This window comes from Catharus ustulatus, chromosome 11, assembly GCF_009819885.2.
Source record: "Catharus ustulatus isolate bCatUst1 chromosome 11, bCatUst1.pri.v2, whole genome shotgun sequence".
NCBI lineage: Eukaryota > Metazoa > Chordata > Aves > Passeriformes > Turdidae > Catharus > Catharus ustulatus.
The window spans coordinates 19,570,986-19,596,081 of NC_046231.1; the positions used below are offsets into that span (position 1 = coordinate 19,570,986).

Consider the following 25,096-nt stretch of genomic DNA (forward strand, 5'->3'; position numbering starts at 1 on the left):
CTGCCCTACTTTTTAAGCGCTCGGGCCTACATTTATGAACATTTAATTTCCCGGGCCCTGACCTCTTTTTTTTTTTTCCCCCTTTTCCCCGTGGCCCCCCCTGCCAGCACAGCTGGATTCTGTTAGTGCTGGCAGCCGCCCCGACCCGGGATGCTCGGGATGCTGGGCCAGCCCTGAGCCCATGGAAATCTCCAGGCACTGCAGGGTGAGATCTTGACTCCTGCAGGGAGCAGAGCAGGGAGGGGGAGCCCAGGGAAAAGCCAGGGGGGAATGGGGGTGTAGATGTGATTCACTGAGAGCGAACGCAGCCAAATTTATGGAATGGCTTAATTAATTTGCTCTTGGGATGGAATGACACTGTGGGTCCCGGTGGTTGGAGGGCCCTCATTGTGCTGTGATGGTTTTCTTTAAGCACCCCTGAAAAATAAGTGTGTCTCTGCTGCAAACCCACCCCCCAGGGCAAATCTAGGGGGTCAGACCCTTCAACACCCCCAGAGCTCAGCCCACTGAGCCAGTTTATTGCTGCCCTCTAGTGTGTAAGGGACAGCCCAGGCCTGCTGTCACTTGTTCCCCTCCCACCGTGTCCCCCTGGCCACTTAGGATGCTGTGTCTCAACTGGGGACAGCTGATGAGATGCTCAAAGCCCTGACAGACAAGGTGCTAGAGAGCATCACCTCAGCACCCCAAAATCCCACTCAAGGGGCTGCAAGGGGGGCACCACGGCACAGACTGGCACCAGTGACACCAGGCATCACCTCCTGCCCCACAGCACGGCAAGGCCAGGTTTGATGGGACTTGGAGCAACCTGGACTAGTGGAAGGTGTCCCTGCCCGTGGTAGCTGGGTGGAATGAGAGGAGCTTTGAGGTCACTTCCAACCCAAACTACCCCGTGATTCTGTGCTGGGATACAGGATGCAGCATCTCCCTATCCTGGGAGTACCAACCACAAAGAGGGGTTGCTGGAATGGGTGACCACTCATGGCATGAGGGTCACAGAAACTGAGGCACACACCAGGGCAGCAAGGTTTCCGAGCTGGAAATGTCCCTCTCCTGCCTTCCCAGCACCCACCTCAACTGCAGGGAGCCCAGCAGCAGGAATGCAAAGGCAGGGCAATAAAAGGGAGCGTTATCAAGCGCCAGCAGAGCTGACAGCTCAGGGAGGAGAGCAGGCAGGGAGGGAAAGGAACAGAAAGGAAAAAAAAAAAAAAAACCCCACCCTTAACCCCGAGATCACTTATCATTCAGGCTGCATCACGCATCTAGAAAGTGCAGACACAAAAATGTAATGTCATAACATTCGCAGTTCAATAACCTTTGCTTCACGAGACGGCTTGAACTGTCAGAGGAGCTGGAAGGTAAATATTTCAGCGCCCAGCACTGAATGCAAAGGCGTGGGGAGGGGGTCGGCCTCGGCTTTCCCCGGCTCGCCTCGACACGTTCAAATATCCCCCGCCGTAAATCCCGGCCGGCGCTGGGGAAAGGCCGTGGCATGGATAAAATACGAGCAGATATAAAGCCAGACACCTTTATTGTTCAGCAAAGTCTTCCAACAAGTTATGAACCCGCAGCTTGACCCTAACCCATCATCTTGTTATACAGCGGAAACAAAGGCAGCGCCGGGAGCCGGGGCTGGAGCGGGGCAGGATGCGGGTGGGAAGGAGGAAAATCCAGCCTGCCTCCTCCACGGGGGTTATTTGGGTGTAATTCATCCCTAAACCCCACATCCACCACGCTCCAGGCTGCCTGAGGGGAGCAGACCCTGTGTTAGCCCCTTGCAAGGGGGTTCAAGGGTACAGAATTCCCTTGGCCGGGGTTAACAGGAGCAGGACCCAGCAAACACTGGTTAACCAGGACAGCTCATGTGCCGTGCAGGCAGGAGGAAGGAGATTGCACAGCCAAGGAACAACGGCTGCGGGGGGGGTGCCAAACCAGTGAGGGATCCGAAGGGGAGCAGAGTGATTTCCCAATGGGGAAAATTCCCCTAACAGCACTGGGAAGGCGCTGGCAGCAGGACCAGTGCATGCAAAGCGACAGCAAGGTCACAGCACAGCGGGCAGCAGCCTGGTGTCCAAGCCAGCTGCATGGCACAGCACGGTGGGCAACAGCAGCGCCAAGCAGCTTGCGTGGCACACGCCGCACGGACCTCCCCGCTGCGTGGCACAGCTGGGGACAATCAGAGCCACCTGCCTGCAGCTGGGCTGGCAGCGCCACGGCGCGCCCCGAACGCTGCAAATCAACACTCACAGGGGAGCAGGGCACCCCAGTGCCAAGCAGGGAGGGTGTCAAAGGGGGCACGGCCGCGGTGAGGAACAGTTAAACGGCCCCCGCCCGCACGGGGCATGTGGCAACAGGCACCAGCACACCCTGCCCAAACACCTGCTACCGCCGCGCTGGCACGGGGCGAGCGCCCGGGGCGGGCACGGCAGCGGCGGCGGTGGCGGGGAGCACGCCAGGGCCCGCAGCAAGAAGCGGCATGTCTGCGCTTGGCAGCACAACAGAGAGCAGGTGACAAGCGCGCCGGCAGTCGCTTTATTACAGGAAGCCAGCACGCAAGCATCTGACGCCGCGCTGCCCGGAGAGAAAATAAAACACCCCCCTCTCCTGCCATTAACAATCCCTCTGTGGGTGAGGGAGAAGGGCCCCTGGATCAGGGGGGTGGGTGCCCTGCTGCAAAATGATGGCCTGGTGGCATCACAGCTCAGCTTTCCCCCCCTGCATCACTCCCAAGGCCAAGTAAATCCCAAGGGAGTAAAATTATGTGTGTGTGTGTGCACAAACATTTTTCCTCGGCAAACACTCCCCGAGACAACAAAATCAGCCGCCCCTGCACCCGTTCCCGCGCCGCCCCGCTCCTCTGACCCAGCAATTAGAGGCAGGCATTAATATTTAAATATTGCCAGCTCGGGAGAAGGGAAATCAAATAAAACACAGCCAGCGTGCCGGCAGCACATCCAGCTCCTGCTCCATCGGCCTCAAAGAGGGTGCAGGGCAGCAGGGGGGTGCTGTGCCACATTGCTGGGGACACCACGGTATTGATGTCACAAGGGGGACCCCCTTTCTGGGCCAGATCACGGTGGGCAAGCAGCAGTGATGTTCTCGCCTTCTTGGTTTCAAAGGAACCCCAACCCCATGCTGACGATGTTTTGGGGTCCCCACTCCCTCCCAGTCACAAAGCACCCACCTGCAGGGTGCTGGGGGCACACACATCCAGGCTGTACCCGCCCCCTCCCACCGAGTGTCACCCCCTGGTCCCGCGGGTGCTCGGAGGCGGCGCTGGCCCAGCAAAGAGGATTTACTGCTCAACGCAAGGGGCTTTAGAGGCAATAACTTTCCCTCCTCTTGACTTAAATGGATTTGAAACTTCAAAAAGGATCGAGGGGGCAGGCTGCCAAGCGGCCGCCCCCAAGGGCTGACCCCGCAGGGGCTGGGGGGGCCGAGGGGGGGCTGCGAGCCCAGCCATGGCCAACGGCCGTGGCAGATAAGGGCTGGGGGGGCCCAGAAGGCCCCGAGATAAGGCGGCCGCCGTTACGGGCGCGGGAGCTCTGGGGTGCTTCCTCCCGCCCCGCGGTGCGACCGCAGCGGGGTGCCGGGCTGGGGGGATGTGGGGCAGCCAGGGCACGAAGCACGAGGCATGGCGAGGGCCAGCTCAAGGGCAATCCCCCTGGCAGCCTGCCCAGGAGGCCACTGCAGGCCGAGCTCTGTCCCAGCTGCTCTTTCTCGGGGCGCGGTGGGGCCGCCCCATTGCACCCCACAGGTGGGTGATGCACCCCAGCACACGGCGGTCCGGGCTGGGTGTCCCCACTGGGCTGTGGTGGCAGGGGACATCTGCTGCCTGCAGTGAGGCCAGGCCTTACACGCGGAGCTGGCAGCAGTGCCAGGGCTCGGGGACAGAGGTGTGACCCATGGCACCATGCCCTGGTGTGGGGGAGAGCACCACTGCCTCCCACACGGCTGGCACAGGCACAAAGCCCCCAGGAACAGCCCCTCCGAGCCTCAACCTCCCACGGGACAGACAGCAGGGTGAGGGAGAGGGCTGGCAGGTCACAGAAACAGAGGAGCACCAATTAAAACTAACACCCCCTCCCCAAGCTGCCCCCCCAACCTGTACCCCCCTCCCAGCTGCTGGCGTGCCAGGAAGGAATAAACTGTCCCGCGTCCTTCAGCACCCCCCCTGCACCCCCCGGCAGCCTGGCCCCCCGCCAAAGCCACCATCTCCTCTCTGCAGCTCCCTGCCCTGCAGCCAACACGCTCACCCCCCTGCACCGGCCAGAACAGGCCCCGTGTGTGCACACACAGGAGTACAGCCCCAGCGGGACGTGCAGGCACACGCACCCCATGTGCCCCCAGCCGGGGTCACCGCGCCCAGCGCGCAGCGCCCGACACCCTGCAGTTGTGCAACGCTCGCACACACCGCGCTCGCAGCCAGCACCCCCCTGCACGCTGGTTTTTCAGCCCTGTGGGACCCGCTGTTTTCAGCTGGGCAGCCCTGCCAGGCCGCTGTGGCCGTCACAGTGCCTGGCAGGTTACACAAACAGGCTGCCAGGCGCACACGCAGCCGGGCGCACGCTCGCCTCGCTCACACCCACAAACCACACGGGCTCACCCCGGTGCTCGCCGGCGCACGCGCGCCCTTGCAGGAAGAGGCGCTGGCTTCCCGCTGCCTTTTCCCTCCATTAACTCCCTCCCTGGATCTGGATCCTGCTCGTGGCCCAGCAGCACCCACGGCTCTGTGCCCCCAGCCACGGCAGGAGGACGGAGATGAGGATGAAGGGTCACTCGCCCTTGCTGCTCCAAGGGCTGGCAGTGGCCTCTTGCCAAGGGCTTGGGGACAGATGCTACGGATGGGGCACTCGACAGATGTCACCCATTGGGGACTGGCACCTATGCAAAGCAGACACGGGCACCAGCAGGGCTCGGTGAGCCGGCAGCCCCAGGGCGAAGGGCATGGTAAGGCAGCACAGGCAGGGCTGGAAGAGCCAGGATGGAGCAGGGCAATAAAGGCGGAGGCAGGCGAGACACCGGGGCCGTGGCATCACCCTGGCACAGGGTGCGGTGCCCAGGCTCTCCGTGTCCAGCTCAATCAGCAACACAGTCCCTCCCCAGCTCCAGCGGTCCTGGGTGTCCAGAAATTTGGATATGCAGCTTTGGAGGGTGGGTAAACTGAGGCACAGCCCCATACTGCACCCTGTAAATCGAGAGAGGGACAGGCAGCAAAGCAAGGAGAAGGGTCAAGGTCAGGGCCAGGGGGTGCCCTGCCAGCCATGGGAAATGACCCCAAGGGTCTCTCTGGAATGTGGGTCATTGGGAATGAGCACTCAGCTGGCCCCAGACCTTGAGGGCACAGAACCCAGAGGGTCTCATGTCCCCACAACATTCCCCAGGTGGATCCTCAGCTCCAAAGCAACCTCTATTTTCCACACCATGGGGTTCCCCAAGGCCAGGGTGACCTCTGTCCACAACACCACAGGGCACCTGAAGCTCGGGGTGACCTCTGTCCCCACCATGATGGGGTACCCCTCCACCAGGGTGACCTCCACTCCTCACAAAACAGGGGCATCCAGCCAAAGGCAACCTCCATGCTCCAGGCCACAGGGTCCCCCTGCCTCGGGGTGACCTCCATCCCCGAAACAACAGTGTCCCCCAAAAGCTCAGGGTGACCACCACCCTCTATGTCATGGGGCGCCCCAGCTCTGGGGTGACATCAGTCTGCACATGATGGGGTCCCCCAACTGCAAGGTGACCTCTGTCCCCCACATCACAGGGACCCCCAACCCCAGGGTGACCTTGGTCTCCCAGAACACGGGCTCCTCCAGACCCAGGGTGACCTCTGTTCCCCTTACAACGGGGTTCCCCAACCCACGGTGACCTCCATCCCCCATACCATAGGTTCCCCTAAACACAAGGCGACCTCTTGCCCCTTAGACCATGAGGTCCCCCAACACCAGGGTGACCTCCATTCACCAAACAACACTGCCCCCAAATCCCAGGGTGACCTCCATCCCCCACACCACCATCTCTCTCAGCCCCAGGGTGACCTCTGTCCCCCAAACCACAGTGTCCCCCCACCCCCGGCTGACCAGCAGAGGGTCTGGGGAGGGGGAATTGCGAGAGGCGGGATCACACCAGCCCTATCCCACCCCTCCAGCACAACTCCCACCCGGGGAGGGGAGGGGGAATCCCGCTGCCCCCTCCCCACGGCGCTGATAGGGGGGTCCCCATGGTGGGGAGGGGGGGGTCACTCACCCGCGGGCCGCGCCGTCCAACGGGGGCTGCGCTCCTCCATGGGCAGCGCCGGAGGGAGCGGAGCGGAGCCGAGCCGAGCTAAGCCGTGCCGAGCCTTCCCCCGCCGCTTCCTGCTTCCCTCGGCGCCCGCCCGCCGCCCCGAGAGCCGCACGGCTGGAGCGTGACTCACCGGGGGCCGGGCCGGGCAGGGCAGGGCAGGGCGGCGGGGGCGGCGGGCACCGGCGGCGAAACACGGGGGGCTCCAAAACGGGGATGCTGGGCTAGGGGAGGAACAGCCCACCTGGGACCACCCCCCTAATTTAGCGGGGTTCGCACAGTGCGGGGGGTTAAGGATTAGGGTGATGGGGGTGTCAGTGCTGGGTATGGATAGGTGATCCCTTCCCCAAATGTAGATATAGGGGGATGGATGTGCCAGGTACTGATGGGGTTAAGGGGTTGGGGTGGGGATCCAGGACTGTGACCCCCACCCCAAAACTGCTCCAAGATACCCTGGGGGTCAGGGGTGCTGAGCACAGTGAGCACACAGGGTGGTCCTGAGCCCAGACCCTGCAGAAATAAGGGGTGGTCCCAGGGCAGCCCCCTCGGGGCACTCCAAAATCCCCAGGCACCCCCTGCACCAGGCGTGGGAGAGGGAACATCACTGTCCCTCCCAGGTGGGGATGGTGGGGGTCACCCCTGTGCCACCCCACCATCACCTGGGCTTGGGGACACAGTGACACGAGTGGGGTGGGGCTCAGCCCACTCGCACAGGAGGAAGTTGCCCATCATTCACCGGCCACACCAGTCGGTTCCACGTGCCAGACAGGCTCAGCTGGCTCGGACAGCCGGACCCCCACCTCCCTCGGGCAGGAAGGAGGCTCCAGTGAGGAATCTCATCCTGGCACTGCCAGCCATGAACTGGCATCTCTGCAGGAGGAGAGGCCATGACAGGGACACCCTGCCATCCCCAAACAAACTGCCACAGCACCACACGCACACACAGAGCCCCAAATCCCTTCCCAGCTCACCCTCACCTCTGCATCCCCTCCATCCTCCTCCTCCTCTTCCTCCAAGAGGCCCCAGTGCCCGCCACGCCGGTGCTGCCGCGGTGCCTCTGCTGCCCGCCACCCCCCCAGCCCTCCTCGTGCTTCCCCCCCCACCCTCCTCGTGCTTTCCCCCCCCCCAACTCCCTTTTCCCGTTCTATTTTAAATTTTTATTGCATTCTTTTTAAAGAATACAGAGGAACAAATGCCCTTATCAGCAATTCTCACAAGGTATAAAGAGCCGCTTTTATCTCCTGCCTTTACTAATCTAGAGCGAGCCAATGCCTGTTAATTTTTTAATTTTCCTGGTGAATGCATTTGTGGTTCCGTCAGCATCCATCCGGACACGCAGGCAGGATCCCCTCGGCGTCCCAGCCCAGCCACCCTGCCATGGGATTGACACCGTGCTGGCAGAGCTGTGGCTCATGGTTTGGCAACCACAAAGGGGTTTTGTGCACTGGGAAGTCCCGTGTGTCACATGAAGCTCCCCAGGACACCCTGGCATGTGTCACCACCCCCAAGATACGGAGGTGCTCCCACAGATGCCAGCCTGGCTCACGGGGAACGCTGACAGTGTGGGTCTCCACACTCAGCATGGGGACAGATCCCATGCCAAGCTGTCCAGATGTCATTGTCACCCTCTCTGGCCAGGGGCAGAGGGGGGGGTCACCCCTGTGTCCCCCCCGGGAAGGGACACAGCGCAGGCTGCCCGCACAGCAGGGCTGGGAGCGCAGCAGCCGGACGCGGTGCGCAGATGAGATGTGGCAGGCGTGTAACAAGCCATTAGTCACTGTCACCTTTGCCCGGCAGCCACTGGCAGGGTAATAAATCCCGGGCTGACTCCAGCGGGCCCGTTCCAGGCCACGGCTCCCAGCTTGCCTCCCCACCACTGCCGGCTGGGCTGTGAGCAGCTTGTAAATGCATCCTGCCCTCCCCCCCCTTGGGGACACAGCGCCTTGCGGGGTCCCCAAACCACAGCCAAACCCCTGTGGGGCTGATCGATGGGTGACATGGGCCGCTGCATTCCTGAGAAATATCCTTCTCAGGGAATGTGAGGGGTCACCAATCCCCACCCCCAAGCGGCCCCCTGGCCCTGCAGGCTCTCCCTGCCTGCCCCAGCTTCCTGCCCGCTGCACCTTGCGGTTCCTGACTCTTCCCAGCCCAACGCCAGGAACCGGCATCGGCGGTTGTTACCGGATCAAAGGAGCCTGGCATGGGCCAGCACAGCACGGCCCGGCGCGCCCGCCGGGAAGGGCTGGCAAACAAGCCGGGCCAGGGAGGCGGCAGGCGGGAAGCACGCATGATACCTCTCCTAAAAATGCTGCTGCTCCTGACGGACAGGGCGGCCGAGTCCCTGGAGCCGCGGTCCATCCCAGCCCCGGGGGCCCCCCAGCTCCCCAGCACAGCCAGCCCAACACCGCGGCTCTCCTTGGCGCCCACGGCCTGACTCACGGCCCCGGGGATGGCGGGCAGGGACTGCGGTGCTGTTGGGGTCACCTTGGTGTTGGATCCCAACCCCAAGCCACTGGGAGTGAGCCTTCACCAGGAGTCCCAAGCAGCACATCGGGCTGATGGCCACCCCACAGTGGGACAGGGGACATCCCTTGGGAATGGCAGCCTTGTACCCTCCAGTATCCCCCCGCATCACCTACTTGTGGCTCCAGCGTCCGCACCCTCCGCATCCAAAGGCGTCCGCTGGCCGATGTCCGGGACGGTGCTGCCCGTTCCCGGGCTCTCCCCAGCGCTGGCCACTCGGTGCCGGGACTCGCCGGCCGCAGGCTTGGTGGTGGCTGTCTCCAGGGACGAAGAGGACGCCTGGAAGAGAAAAGCAGGACAGACACTCAGCGCCGTTGCCTCTCCTGGTTGAAGCAGCACCAGCACGGGTGGGGGGCACGGGGTGGGGTTTGGGGGGCACAGACACAAGATGCTTTTGTTTTCCTGCCGGCCGGTGCACGTGGCCAGCGCGGGAGCCGCACGCCAGCCAGCGCCACAGGGCTACAGCTGGATCCGGCCGATGGCTCCCAGCACAGCCAGACAAGAAAGGCTGCAGGGGGGGTGAGGACATGAATCAAAGCGGCGTCCCCTCGCCCGCCGGCGGCAGCTGGCCGGTTAGGCAGCTCCCGATTACTCAACCGGGCAGTGTTTACTCGAGATCAACAACCCCCCATCGCCTTCCCTGCCAGGCGGGCGAGGGAAACGTGCTGCTGGGATGGGGATGGCATTCCTGCTGTGCCTTGTTTGGGGACAGTCCCCCCTCCTCGACCCCCGGGTGCTGCTGTGGCTCCGGGTTTGTTGTAGCTGTCACCCTCCTGCCCAGGCACACAGCTTGGGCTGTCACCGCTCCTGTTTAGCTTTAATAAAGCAACAGCCAGTGACACCACGCTCATCCCAGCACTGTGCCACCCTGGGAAGGACACACGCACAGCCCAGGCTCACGGGATGCTGGACCCACCCCAGGTACAGTGGGGTGTAGGTGACCTCCCCCTGTGACATCCACAGGGGACACCGTGCCCCTGATTTGGGGACATCAGGGCCATGGTGAGGGTTTTATGCCGATCCTGTTTTCCTCGGGATCACTCCTATAAACACGGAGATGGATGGTCGGCTGATGCTTTGCAGGGAAGCCCTTAGACTCAATGAGCCACGCACACCAGCGGACGTATAAATTTACCGTTTGCTTCCTGGAAAGGTTTAATTTATGGAATCCATATGGCAGCGCCGCACAACCACGAGCGCTTGGCACATCCTGTGAGTCCTCGAGTGCCACCACGTCCCAGCTCCAACTGGCGGGGTGCCACTGGCTGCCCCAGTGATGGCGGGATGCTCTTCTCCTTCCCAGTGATTAACAGAAGGTGACTTTCACAGCGGGCAGGGGACAAGCCCAGGGATCAGTCCCCATCCCTGACAGCTTGGTGTGGGATCCCTAGAGGTGGCAGGGATGTCCCAGAGGGGAGGCCGTGCCACTGCTCCTCCTCCCAGGACAATGCCACCGGCAGCAGCAGGCAGCAATCCCCTACCTGTGGGCATGGGAAAAGGCTGGAGGAGCGCTTTGATACCCGGAGCAACTAATCATTAATTAGCATTAATCACTCCCCATCATGTGTCACAGCAGCATTGGGCAAGACACAACTGGGAACTGCCAGACCAGGGTCTTGGTGGGGAAGGTGACAGCTGGGTCAAGGCTGGCATCCTCCTGCTCCCCAAGGAGTCTCCCACGCCCCAACCCACCCCTCAACCCACCCATCATCCAAACAGCACCAGCAGCCCCCACTCCCTCGATTTTCCTGCCAGGGGATGCTGTGATGCCAAGGCACCAGAGATGGGTCCCACCTGCCCAAGGGCAGCCAGGATCCCACCCCCCCTCACCACCCGTGTCCCCTGGGACCCCCAGGCTCCGCACAGAGCACCGGCCGCCTCCTTGCTTTAACTTCACTCAGCCCTATCTGTCAGCAAATCATCCCCGGTTACACAGATAAGGAATAATTGATGCAAAGGAGCCATCTGTTTGCGAACACGGAATATCTGCTCAATTAGGAGGGATCTGTCCACCCAGATAAAGCATGGCAGCAGCCCCTCGGAGCGGGGGCCTTCCTCCCCAGCCATGTCCTCAAAGACTCACCCCCAATTAGAGGTGAGCAGGTTGATTTGGGTGCTAATTTGCTAAGCAGCACCCTGAGGTGCTTGGGAAGAGGCTGGGAGGGAAAGGGTGCTCTGCCACCAAGCGCTGAAATTTGAGGGGAGAGCTGGCAGATCCTCCATGTCCCACTGGGATGAAGCTCAGCTCCTCCTGCCTCTGGGAAATGCTTATCCCACATCTTTCCAGGGGTGGAGAGAGGGGACCAGGATCTGTGCCTGCTGAAAGGTGCTGAGCTGAGGCCGGCCTGCTCCTGACATGCAGATGGAAAAGCCTGAAACAGCTCCCAGGACATCCACAACAGGGACTGGGGACACAGGGCACAGCCTCAGGCACATCCAGGTCAGGGGCAGGTGTGCAGTGAGGTGACAGCAATGTGACATCGTTATGTGATGTGAGCACAGGAAGAACGGAGCTGGCACACAGATCAGCTCCACAAGTGACAAAACCACCAGGAACCAGAGCTGGCAGGGGTGGCCCCATGGCACCACACTCCCGGGTGGTATCTGTCCCAGCAAGGTATAAGGGACATGGGCAGCTTGAGAGGGGTCACAACTGAGCTGGTGGCCTCCAGGGACAGTGCAGAGTGGCACTGCCAGACCCCACATCAGCCGTGTCACCAGCATGGTGCCACCCCTGCTCTCAGTGTGGTGCCCAGGGCAGGCAGAGTGGCAATCTGTGGACAGAATGGCACTAAGGGCAGGGGATGGTGCCCCCACATCCAGTGTTCCCAGTGTCCCCAGTGTGTCCCTCCCCACCAAGGGCACGTTCCTTCTGCTGCCATCACTGGGCTGAACACCTGCCACAGCTCCCAGCTCTGCCCCCAGCTTTGGGTTGGCAGTGGTGGAGTGGGAAAGCAGAGGGCAGGAGGCCATGCCAGCACACTTCCTGTGCCTTCGGGACACCCAAAAACGTGGCTTCCCCATTCCCCCTCCCCTGCTGCCGGGACGGGCTGCAGCGTGCGCAGCGCCAATGCCGCCCACGGAAACGCCGCCCACGGGAATGCCGCGGGCACGGCAAAGCCCCCGCTGCGCCACCCCAACCTCCACCCTCCCGGGTGGCAGCACCCCGGAAAACCCCTGCGCTGCCAGCAGCCAGGGCACCGGGGGTGGATGCAATCTTTGGCTCTTGGCTGGCATCACCCCGGCGAGGCGGCGGGCACGGAGCCCGGCGAGCAGCGGCACAGCCGCACCGGGGTTTGGCACAGCCGCACCGGGGTTTGGCACAGCGTCGGTGCCAGTTCCCGTGAGTGAGCGAGGGATGAGGTGAGGAGAACGCCCAGCACCGAGGGGCCGCATCCTGCACTTCCCAGGGGATGCAGAGAGCTGGCTGTGAGGCCTGGGGGACACAAGCCCTCGCTGTCCCCGGCTCCCCCCAGGCCTGGGAGGCGGCGCTCGGGATAAAAGGTGTTTTTGGAGTGCTGAGGGCTGCAGGAGCAGGCTCCCCCCAGTTCCCTTTGTCGCTGAGGCCCTCGAGCCCCCCGGCTCCTGCTGGGGCTTTTATCAGAGCACAGCCCCTGCCGTGTGTTCCCCCAGACGGTTCCAGCTGCTCTTCCCTCCAGGAAGCCTCTGCCCTTCTCATCCTTGTCCCAGCAGCCTGAAAACAGAGCGTTTTCCCACAAGAGCAGGCTGGGGTGCCCCTGGGGAGCTGGGGTCCCTGCAAGTGGTGTGACTTGGCCCTGACGGGTGCCCACGGGAGGGGTGGTGGCTGGGTCCATGCATCTCCACTGTATTTAAAGTTTCTCAGCCGTGTTTGCTGGCAGAAAGTTGGAACCTACAATTACAGCTGTGCTAACTCCTCATTAAAGAGGGGAAGGGGAAAAAAAAAAAAAAAAGGAAAGAAACAAAAGGCTCCAGACTGAGACACAGCGCCGTTAACCCTTCCCAAGATGGGGATGTGGCCCCCCAGGAAATAAATACAGCTGGAGGGATGGCTCTCCGTGGTGGCAGGTGACACTGTGCACCGAGGGTCTGCCCATGAGCATCAGTGCCCACCCGGATCCCCACTCCACGTCCTGGTGCAGCAGCGGTGGTGCCGGCTGTGCCGCGGCGCCCGCGTGGGCACGGCTGCGGCTGTGCCGGAGCCGTTTGTCACGGCAGGGCTGCGGTTCCCGCTCGCTCTCCAGCAGCGACACCGTGACGCCTGCTCCAGGAGCCCACACAATATGTTCGCACTCATCTCGCAGCTGCCCCCAGACAGCCCGAGGTGCCGGCGCGGGGGCCGGTGTGTGCCGGCAGAGCCGCGACGTGCGGCGAGCCCAGGCGGGAACTGGCATGGCTGGAAGGGGCTGGAGACTGTGGTCAGGCTGGATGCCACAAGGGCAGACGAGGCTGGAAACGCTGCTGGCATGGGTAAGGGATGCACCAGCAGCCCCCCGTGCCCAGCACACTCACCCAGGCTGTGCCACGAGCCCTGGGAACAGCGGGCAGGGGACAGGCCTGGCTGTGACCCCCATGTGTCACTGTGCCACCCTACACCACACGGAGCAGAAGCTGGTGCAACACACGGGGTGAAGCACATCCCCCCAGGACCCCATCCCCACCTCAGCATGACCACAGCCCCCCTCATGCCCCATCCCCAGGGACCAGCATCACTCTCCATTTCCCCCCCCCCCACCCTTTGGCGACACCACCTCAGCGCCGCGGCCGCAGCGGCTCTGACAGCAGCTAACGAGCTGCAGGCAGCAATTTGGGTTATATATAGCCCCAAAGTGACTGCATCTAATTGCTCCAGCGCACACCGGCCCCGCCGCGGGGTCCGGGTGCTGGGGACAAGGGGACAGGGCCAGCGGCACGTGCTCAGCCCCTTTCCCCGGCTGTCACCCCGTGTGACCCCCCGGGCACCCTGAGGCTGGCGGGGCACAAGCATCACCCCATCCACGCCAGTCCATGGAGCTGGGCTGTTCCTGGCAGCTTTGTGCCGGGCCATAAGCGGCTTTGGCTAAAGCTGCCGTCCCAGCCTGTCCCAGCCAGGGACCCTAAGGAGCTTTTGTCCCCTCTCATTAAGGGGTTTCGGCCAGGAGGCCACGGGGTGCAGCACCCAGCACCTCCTCTCCAGAGCCTGTGGGAGGCACGGCTGCAGGGATGGAGGGATGCAGGGATGGAGGGAGGGAGGTGCTCCCTTTGTGGCAGCCCCCATCCCCTCGCAGCAGCTGCCAGGCGAGGCGGCGGGCGCGCAGATGCGGCCGGGGGAGGTGCTGTGTGTGTGTATATGTGTGTGTGTGTGTGTGTGTTTAGGGGGGTCCCCCGCAGCGGCTCCCCACGCTGGCAGGGCAAGCGGCGGCCCCCGCGTGCAGCCGCCGGCGGGGAGGGGGAGCCGGAGCCGAAATTGTTTGCCAGCTTCCTCGAGACGGCACAATGCAGGGCGCGCAGGCGGATCCGGGGTCAGGGGTGAGAGCAGCAATAAGTGGTTTATGCCTTTTGTGAAGAGGCTGAACTGACAGCTCGCTGGATTAACAAAGACGTCCTCTGTTCCCGGGCAGGTCATGTGGAAAGCGCTGCGCCGACCCCTGTCACTTCTTTTTTTTGCAAGAACAGACATTTGTTCGCCAGCGAACAGGGAGGTGATGGAGGGGGAGGCGGGGGGCACGCAGCCGCCCGCTCCTGGCTTTTCCTGGAGCTCTTCTGGGGCTCTGGGCGTGGGGATCGGCGGCTGCTCGCTGCTCCGACAGCCCTGGCCACGCCGTGTCACCTCCCGTGCCTCAGTTTCTCCAGGTGGTGGGAAGAGATGTGCCTGGTGGGATGTCAGAACCTCCACCCCAGGTGCACACAGAATTCCCCCCGTGCTCATCCTTCCATCAGCCCAGCACCAGGCTGGTTGGGCAGGATGGGATCTGCATCCTGCTCGGTCCCTGTCCCACCATGGGGACACACATTCCCAGCTCGTGTTTGCCAGTCCCTGCCAGGCTGGGGAATGCTCCCTTCAGCCTCCTTTCAAGGCAGGGAAACTGAGGCAGAGGAGGATGTGAGCATCCCACAGCAGGGCTGGCAGCAGCACTGCCACTCGTGGTCCCGGCCCTGCAGGGAACAATCAGCCTTTTCAATTCCGCAAGGATTTCCTCAAGGTTGTGCAGCACAGAGCCTCCGCTGTCATCATTAGACTCCAGAGTTAACAGCTGCAGTGCTGCCGTTCCACACTGACACAAACTGCTCTGGCTGGGACAGTCACTCCCTGGCCTCAGATGTCCCTGCAGCTCCCACCTCCTCCTGTCACCACACCCCAGCCCTGGCTCTAGGTCCTCCTGAGACCACAGGGCCCAAAGCTGGGATGGGAGGGATGCAGCTCTGTGTCTGCCACCCAAATCCTGCTGAGATCCCACAGGACATGCAGCTGCTCAGCCCCAGCCCCTGCTCCCCATCCCCATCTCAGGGACTCCACAAGCCAGCACAGCTCACCCACCTCCAGCTCCAGAGCTGCCGGGCAGTCTGTGACCAGTGTCCCCTCCCCGCCACCATAAATACCTGTCATGGGAACCAGAGGCTGCCACAAGGGGCTTTTCACTCCGGAAAACCCCACCCACCCCACAGCGGCTCATGTTTTCGGGACATTCCCACACTGCCAACCCCCGCGTGCTCAGGGGTAAACTGAGGCAGGGAGGAGCTGCCAGGTGCTGGGTGAGGGGACACATCTGGGGGTCCCCATCCCTCTTGGGGGAGGGGACACCGCAATCCCAGCGAGGGCCACGCTCCGGCTGGGCGATCAGCCCGCGGCACGATGGCATTAAAGCCTCAATCCGTGTCCCTCAATCCGCCGTGTCCCCCTTCTCCATCCCGCGGGCAGCTTAGCGCCCGTTCCCGGCTCCCTCCTGCCATCTAAAGACGGACTTACCGCCAGGTCCGGCGCTGCCTTAAGCCACAGATTAAATGTGAACCATCTGCAAGGGGAAACTTTAATGCAGGATAATACCTGCCACACACACCCCGCCGTGTCACCGCGCGCCCCAGGCGGGCGCAGAGCCCCGCGGTGGCATCGAGTCCCTGAGTGGCACCACGTCCCTCCATGGGGATCTGGAGGCTCTGTTCCCATCCTCCTGGGTGTCCCCATCGTCCTTGCTGTCCCCATGAGGAACCATGCCCAGCCCGTGTCCCCCCAAGGCAGCCACCCCAGGCAGGGGACACCCAGGCACGTAGGGGACTCCAGCCAATGCCCCACGTAGTTAATTACTTTAAGTGATTAATGTCTCTTCATCAGGGCAGCAGATTAGACCCTGCAGCTGGGAGCTGTTTTCCCTCACAATCTCCTTGCCCAGGGGACAGCAAGGGGGGTCCTGCACTGTCCCCGTTTTTAGGAGGAAATTTGGGCAGCCCCAAAAAGGTGGCCCAGGTGTCCCCTCAGCCTGGCAAAGTCCCCAGACCAGCAGCATCACCTGGGGTGCAGCAGGGACATGGGGTCACCCAAGCTGTCCCTAGTGCCAGTGGGGACAAAGCTGGGCTGAGCATCACACAGCCAGGAATGACCTCTGGCAGGGAGGATGGATTCCTGGGGGGCAGGGAGCCCCAAAGCTGGGTGGGGAGGATGAGACACCTCCTGCCAGCTCAGGACCCCCAATGGGATCACAAGTCCCTGCTCAGCTCAGCAGGGAAAGGAGCCAGGAAGGTTTTCCAGCACCCAGCCCTGATGGAGAATTTACAGCCAGGATCCACTATGGGCTCAGTAATTAGTGTTGGGATGCTGAATCAGCACCTGGCCATTGGCACTGAAGGGATGGAGCTGGGGGGGCTCTGGTGCCCCCCAGGAGGGACACAGGAGGCACTGGGGTAACCCAGCAGTGCCTGACAGTGGAGGGGGCAATCCCCATGGCTGGGAACACTGGAGGAAAGCTGGCAACTCAGCATCCCCTCCCACTGCTGCTCCAGGACCAGCTCCAGCCCAGCACCCCTCAGCTGTCACTTTGGGAATGCCCAAGGATGGACAGAACCCCCCTGTACTGCTCACCTAAGGACAAAATATCCCTTCACAGCCTGGATGCTGCATCCCAGGACGCTCAAAGCCTGGGATGCCCGAGCATCCTCCCAGCTGTGCCCGGGCAGCCCTCTGGCCTTGACGGCTGCCATCAATTTGCCGGGGTCGGGAATGGCAGGGCCGGCTCCCCGGCAGATCCAGCCTGTGCTCCGTGGCTGATTACAGCCATTTCCCTGCCCGTGCCCCCTCCCCGCTGTCTGCCTCCTGCCTCCGTCTGCTGCCTGGTTTTATGAGGGCCATTTCCAAGAGGTCGCTGGAAATAGATTTTTATCACCTCGTGATAAATATCGTTTATGGTGACATTACTGCTCCGAGCAGCCGCGCAGGGGGAGGGAGGAGAGGCAGGCGGACGCCCGCTCCCAACCCCAGCTCCACGGGGCACCGCCTGGGCCCCTCCTCGTCCCTGTCCCCCTTCCTGGAGGTTCGGGTAGCTCCATCCGACACCATCCATCCCTCCATCCATCCATCCATCCATCCATCCATCCATCCATCCATCCAGGCGGCAGGAACAGAGGGAGCTGCATCATTAGCCCCGCGCGCCATTAAGCACTTAAAAAGCCATAGGAATAAGCCGCGCCATTAGCTGGCAAGCGAGCTGGGAGGGGAGGGATGCACGGAACCAAGCATGGACCAGGGAATGTCACCACCCCGAGGGCTCCAGTGTGCCCAGGAAGTGCACACAGCTCCAAGGTGGAAAACCAGGGGCTTTCAGAGCTGACACATCGCTCCTACAAGGGGTGACACCACTGGGCGCCTGTCCAGAGGGACTTTTCGGGGAGATCTGGCTCCTTGCTCATCCCCTCCTCTGCTTTCTGGCACAGAAACCCGAGTGGAGCTGAGAACTGCAAAGCCATGACAGCGGTGGCCCCGCGTGTTGCAACCCTGCACAGAGGTGACCCGGTGGCCCAGGGTCCTGCCCCGGCCGAGCCCGCAGCAGGGACAGCTGCCAAGCCATGCCCACAGGCAGCTGCCTCTGGAAAAGGGCATGGCAACGGGCAGGGGGCCAAGGCCAAGCTGCTCTCCGTGCCAGCCCTGCCACACACAGCGCTGGGCACTGGCCACCCCCGTGGAACAATTGCCCCCTTCACCAGCGCCAAGGTGAGGGGGTGTCACCTGTGGGGACAGAGGCACAGCCCCCAGGGAGCCAGAGCTGGGGTGAAAAACAGCAGTGAAACTGCACTCCCAGCAAAGAGCAAGCATGGCCTGCAGGCACTGCCAGCCCGTGCCAAGAATCCTGTTTGCTCTCCCCAGCCCTGGCACTGGGTCCCTTGGGCAAGCCGCCTCCTGCCCCACTGCCTCAGTTTCCCCAGCTGGGAGGGATGGTGGGGCACAGGCAGGGGGTGGGCTGGCACTGGGGGGGACCCCAGCCTCGTGTTGTGGCTCCTTGTGACACGCAGTGAGAACTGGCCGTGACACAGAGCTGTGGTGACTGATTTGGGAAGGGACTCCCGGTGTGGGGCTGGGACTTGTGTGGGGACAAGCATGGCCACATGGCAGCACGGGCCACCTGGCACGGTGGCATGACCCCTTCTCAGCTCCCCACACCTGGTGGGCAGAAAACAACACCAAAAAGGGACAGTCCAGTCACCCTGATGGCACACAGGGCTGCATGGGGACAGCCAGCCCCACATGCAAGGACGAGGAGCGCTGGTGGTGTCCACTCTGTTTCCCTCTCTGCTGCCAGGACAGATGCCTTGGTCATCCAGTGCCACCCCCACGTCATCACCCACACCAGGAGGTGTCCCCTGCTGCCACATCCCACCTCTAGGATCCCCAAGCCACTGCATCCCCTTGGGGACAAGCAGTCCCTTGTCCAACAGAGACCCTGGAATGCCCGGCAGCAGGATGCCTGCAGCGCCAGCAGCCTCCTGTGCCCATGAAAGGAGATTTGTTCACCTGGCGAGCGGCTCGGTGACCCCAAGCCCAGCTCCTGCCACCACCTCGTGGCTCCTGGCACGCAGGAGCCAGCACAGCCTGGCAGGGCCACCCCGCTGGCGGTCGCGGTGACCTTACAGCGCTGCCGAGCGCTCCGAGCCCAGCTCTTGGCCCAGCACACGGATCCTCCGGCCAAGGTGGGCTGGCAGCTCGGCACCCTCCCTCCCACAGCGCCCTCCTCACCCCGGGCTGGCAGGGAGCAGGCAGCAGCAGCTGCAGGAGGTGCGGACAGATGGACAGATGGACAGACAGCACAAGCACAGCCCTCTGCGTGCCACCCTCTGAGCTCCGGGGTGCGGGTTTGGGCATCCCCTGCCCTTACTGGGGCTGGCAAAACCCACCCCACAGGCCACCAGCATGTCTCACTGAGGGGACAAATCCCAGCTCAGCACCCCAGCAGTGTCCCCCATCACCCACAGACAGAGCCTCTGCCCCAAACCCTTCGCCTGCTGCCCCCCAGGAGCCAGATCTGAACCCCACAAGGGTGCTGCAGCCCCCGGGTTGGGGTGCCCCCCCATGCACCCCATTAGAGCTGTGTATGGGTCTGCTGGGGTGCAGAAAAAACATTTTACTACTTTAAAAAAGAAAAAAACAACACAGAAGAAAAATGAAGTGCAGAAGGCACCTGGCAGCAGCACACAAAGTTTGCAGCAAGTTCCACAAAGCCCCCCCCACCAAGTACCTGCCACAGGTCAGGGGGCCACAGGGGTCCCCCCACTGTGTCCTCACAGCCACCCACAACAGGGACCCCAAACACACCCAGAAAAACTGGGGGGGACACGCTATAAGTCAAGCGGGGTACAGGGTTTATCCCCCCAACAATGTCAGTGGGGTGCCCACCTCAGGGCTGGACAGGGGTGAGAGGGGGGTAAGAGGATACAGGAGGGGGTGGAGGCATTTAGGATGGGGATGGAGGGGTATAAGTGTGAGGGGGGTAGAGGCAGAGATGAGGGAGGTGCAGACCGGGGGTAGAGGGTACAGACATGGGCGGTACAGGGATGGGATGGGATACAGGGATGGGATGGGATGGGATGGGATGGGATGGGATGGGATACAGGGATGGGATGGGATGGGATACAGGGATGGGATGGGATGGGATACAGGGATGGGATACAGGGATGGGATACAGGGATGGGATACAGGGATGGGATGGGATGGGATGGGATGGGATGGGATGGGATGGGATGGGATGGGATGGGATACAGGGATGGGATGGGATGCAGGGCACAACCAAGGTGCGTTGAGGGGGGTACAGGTAAGGTTGTGGGGACGCTCGGAGGGGAGGGCACAGGCAGTGCCTGCCCTGCACGTACCTGCGGGGCGCGGTGCGGGGCGCGGTGCGGGCGGCGCGGTGACCCCGGCGGCGGCAGCGGGAGGAGGCAGCGCCGCGCACACGCACACGCGCGATCACATCCCGAGCCGGCGGCGAGAGGCGGGGGACACACACACACACACACACACACACACACACACACTGCTGGGGGAGGTGGGGGCTGTGCTGAGCTGGGGGGGTCAGGGAAATTAATAACCGAGAAAAAGGCACTTACCCCCTCCGCGGGGCTCGCCACCGTGCCGCGGGGGTGGCTGGAGGGTGGCGCTGGGAGGGGAGGGGGGATCAAAGGCTGGGGGGGGGGGGGGGTCTCGCCAGCCCCCGCTGCCTGCCACAACAAAGAGCCAGACACAACAAAAGCAGCATATGGCCAGAGCCGCGCGGGGCTGTAAATTAAACATAAAGGGAAGATTAGATAATTAATGAGCGCTCCCGGGCCGGCCCCGGGGGAAGGGGAAGGGGGGAGCTGCCTGCTGCGGGGAGCCCCGAGCCCCCCGCCCAGCCCCGGCGGGGAGGGGGCCGGGGGGCACCTGTTGGGAGGGAGGATGGGCAGCGGCCGGGCCAGCCTCGCCAGCTGCTCCGGGGCGCAGCCTAAGAGGATTAGCGGGGGCATCCCGCCCCCGGCAAAAGGGCTGGAAGCTGCAGGGCTGGGGGCGGGGGTCCCTTGAACCCCCCCACGTGCGGTGTCGCCTCTGCCCCATGCCGGGGGGAAGGGGTTAGGTTCGAATCCTGCATCCCTGCATCCTGCATCCCTGCATCCCTGCATCCCTGCATCCCTGCATCCCTGCCCGGGCAGCATCCCGGGGGGAGGGGGGTGGGCTCGCATCCTGCATTCCTCTGCCTCAAACAGCGGCACCCACAAACACGCAGAGGGATTCAGGCACAGCTCAGCGTGTTCCCCCGGCCGTGTTCCCGCACAGAGCCCTTTGGGATGCCCCAAATCCACCCTGCTAGGCAGGAGGGGAAACTGAGGCAGAACGGGGGGACATTGAGGCAAGAGAGGGACACTGAGGTGGGAGGGGGGAAACTGAGGCAGAGTTACACAGAGGAAAGAGAGGGGAAACTGAGGCAGGAGAGGGTGAGTGCATGCATGAGGGCAAACTGGGGCTGTCCCCAGGCAGCCCTGGAACATCAGCACCGACGTGTCCTGGCGGGCTGGCTGCCCCCTCAGGCGGGGGAGGGGGTACCCCGGGAAGGGGGTGCCAGAAAGAGCGTCAGGCTCGGCCCGGCCAGGGGAAGGAGTTAATCCCATTATTGGCAGGCTCACAGATGGCGGCTGCACTATTCCCCTGCTTAGCAGATTGAACAGATCAGGCAGGAGGGAGGGAAGGAGGGAGGGGGGGATCTCCTCCCCAAACACCCACAAAACAGGGGTGTGAGGGGCTGTGAACGCCCCCCCTGCACCCCACGAGAGCCTGCGAGCACCCAGGGGTGCTGCCCTGCTCCCCAGTGCCAATATAAACCCATCCACTCTGCCCTGGACAAGGGGTGGCTGACACAGCAGGGGACTTGGGGACACCCCTGCTGTCCCCACGCCAAACCTGCCACCCCCCAGATTCCCCGGGAGGTCAAGGGCCAGGTCCTGTTTCCCTGGCTCGGGGAGATTTCAGCAGCTGCTCCCAGGGCATCAGCAGCCAGGAATGGAGCCCGGGATTAGGGAGTGTGGGAAAGGGCTGGCAGCAAGCCAGGGACAGAGAGGCTGCAACGTCCTGAGCAGGGAGGACAACCGAAAAGGGATGGAGGAGGGACAGAGGGAAGGATGGAGGGATGACAGGAGGGCGGGAGGGATGAGGGAAGAGCAGAACCAACAGCTCCTCACCCCCGTGACACCAGCGTGGAGCCGCAGGACTCCAGCCAAGCCACTCCACCCCTGCCATGAGTTCAGGGCTCAGCGACCTCCACCCCACAGCCCCCTGGAGACCCCACATAACCCCAGGTCCCAGCTCCTGGTGGCTCCCAGCCCCAGTGGGCAGGATGAGGCCACCTCCAAAGCAAAGCTGCCCACTTTTGGAAAACCTTTGGAAAACACTGTGCCTTTGATTCTGCGGGGTGAACAGCCTGGTACCCCACAAAAGAACCTCCCCACATCCCTCTCATCCCCCCTGGAGGGCACCCTCAGCATGGGGAGGGCACAAGGTGAGACATCCCCCTGCAGAAGGCACTGACCACCACACTGGGGGTTGGAAAGGCAATGGGAGAGTGGGAATTTGGGTGGAAAAGGTTGGGGATGTACCCACTGCTCAGCATTGGTGTCCCCATCCCTCTCCTTTGGGGGATCTCTGCAGATTTGAGAGTGCAGAACTGGAGTGAGCACAGCCCCAGCATCCCAAAACAGCTCAGCTCGAGGGAATCCTCACCAGAGACCGACCCCCAGCAGGAGGGGACAACCCCAGAGCCCTGGGGACACCTGGGGGTACCCAGGGAAGCAGGACAGCCCTGGTGGGACCCTGTCAACACTACAGCACAGGGCAAGACCCCAAAGGGAGAGAACTGGCAGGAGGGTGGGCAGGCTGCTCCTCAGCCCTTCGTGCCTCAGTTTCCCCAGCCGTGCCTCAGTTTCCCCAGCCGTGCCTCAGTTTCCCTGCCATTCCGGCCCTGTGGCTGCAGGCAGGATCACCACGGGCAGTTTCACCAGTCCCTGCCCAGCCCCACGGCTCACCCAGCCCACTGGGAGCACGGTGACAGCTCTGCTTCCAAACCTGCCCTTCCAGGAGCTCCAGCACAGCTCCCAGGCACTGGCACAGGGCAGAGGGAGCTTGCTGGCCACATGGTGAGCATCCCTCTCTACTGCCACTCCTTGCTCCAGGCACCAGCCAGCTCAGGAACATGTCTGTGCCTCAAAAGCCAGGTCAAAGCCCTGGTAAACTCACTCTGGGACATCCCCAGCTCCTGCCTCCACCCCACCCCAGCACAGGGCTCCCCAAACCTCAGAATCCCCCTCTGGAAGCTCAGCCCAACCCTGCTGCTCTCACAAATAACTGGGTGCCGAGTTGTGGGGATGCTCAGCCCTCCCCAGCTTTTTTTGGGGGGGATCCCCCCATTCCCAGCTGGCAGCTCCCATCCATTTGAGATGTGAGGATCCATCAGCTGGGAGCAGACAGGTTGGGGCTGGGAGCTGCCTCCCGTGCCAGCCCAGACAGGCTCCCAGGGGACTAATACCGGCATGTAAATATTAGATACTTCTGTCTCCTCTGAGGCCAATTACACAAATCGTGGCAGCTCCCGCAGGACTCTCCGCTCCTACTTACTGTATCATCATTAACAGCTTATTAGAGAACAGCTGCTCCAAGAGGGGGAAACAAAAAAAGGAGAAGCCAGGAGGAGAGGCAGGAAGGAGACAGGCACGTAGGAGGACGAGGAAGCGTGACCTCCAACCTGCCCCAGCACTCAGGGACACCAGGAACATCATCCCCATGGTGGCACTGGAGTGCCCAGCCCTCTCTGCAAACCACGGTGGGATTTGCTGTGGGATTCCCAGAAGGTGTTGGGAAGGGGACAGAGGGATGGGCCCAGCTGGTGCTGCACTGGGAGGTGGCTCCAGGGAAAGCAGGAGTTGGAGTGAAGTCACCAAAGCAGCCTGGCACCCCTCACACAGGGGAATTTTGTGGCTGGGAGGTCCCTTCATGCCCAGAGGGAGGATATTCCTCAGCCTTTGGGTGCTGGGATGGGAGGACAGGAGGTTTAGGATCAGCTTCTCCTCCCTGAGCGGGGGGGACACATTCCCTAAACCAACTGCAGCATCATTAAAAAGTGCAGCTAATTGGGAGCCAGACACTCCCTGCCCTCCTCCCAATCCCCTAGAGGTGACAGTAGCCAGGCTGGCATGGCAGGGGGGTTTTTTGGGGTGCCACAACTCTCCACCCTTCCCACTCCCTCCATCATTCCCATCCCTCACACCCATCCATATCCCCTGCGGCCACCAAGGCCAGCCGGGGTCCCCAGCGGGGTCAGGGCAGGGTGGCCAGGGCAGGTGGCCCTGCTGGGAGCCGTGTCCCCGGGAGGATGTCACGACATGCTCGTGGTGCGCTCTAGCGTCAGGCAGCATTAATGCATTGCTGGCAGCAGCACGAGCTGCACAGCTGGACACGGATCCGCCTGGGGACGGACACCTGCACCTCACACACACACAGAGGGACACTGGCACAGCCACCAGACCCCTCCTGTGCAGGGGACACCCTGCACAGCTGCACCAGTGCCCCAAACTGGGGGGCAGATGTGCCATGCTGGGGGGACAAACCAGCCCAGGCAGGGGCAGATGCTGTGCGGAGGGGAGGGGGAGCAGGGCTCCCCAGGGCTTTGGGGGGCCGGGGAGGCAGCAGCTTCCCGTCTGATTGCTAATTATCCTCGTTATTCCGTGTCAGACACTTTATGAAGCACCGGAGTGATTTGCTCTTTCCCTGTAATTAGGCACGTCGCAATTACCATCTAATTCAAGTCGGAGCTCCGCGTCCTCACGACCTTCCCGGCCTCGACACGATGTCCCTGCTCGTGTCCCCAAGGCCCCCCTGGTGTCACCTCTGCCCCATGACTGCTTCTCCAGAGAGGAGAGGGGCACCGAGGGGCTGGTGGAGGACAAGGCACTAAATGTGACACCAAAACCCCAAACCAGCTTTGGGGCCCCTCTCTTGGAGGGTGACAACGCTCCTGAGCATCCCTGGGCCCTTGGGATTTTGGGGTGAGGGCTGACACATAGCCTGCCCACACACAGCTCCCAGCCAGCTGCCACTTTTGTCCCCTGTAGTGTCATTTTAGATTCCACAGGACACATTTAACACATCCACGTCACAGCTCCCATTCCCACAGGGACAACAGCACAGAAACAGCAATTAAAAAAAAACCTACAAGGCTTTTTTGGGGGGGGAAAAAAATGGAATATAGAGAGCAGGAGCCTGGATGATTGATCTTCCCAGTGTGACACTGGGATTCCCAGCGGCATTTGCTCCAGGAAGAGCCACATCCCCCCCTGGAGC

General features: G+C 62.5%; 1 protein-coding gene across 5 annotated transcripts in view; it reads right to left on the reverse strand.

Moving 5' to 3' along the window:
- The window catches only part of GSE1 (Gse1 coiled-coil protein), a 97,919-nt gene that overhangs the window by 55,981 nt on the left and 16,842 nt on the right, over positions 1–25,096 (reverse strand). For all 5 annotated transcript variants that reach the window (XM_033069740.1, XM_033069738.1, XM_033069739.1 and 2 more), the window contains exon 2: positions 8,919–9,081. In XM_033069740.1, coding sequence (XP_032925631.1) covers positions 8,919–9,081 — 163 coding nt within the window. The remainder of the gene's footprint in view (positions 1–8,918; positions 9,082–25,096) is intronic.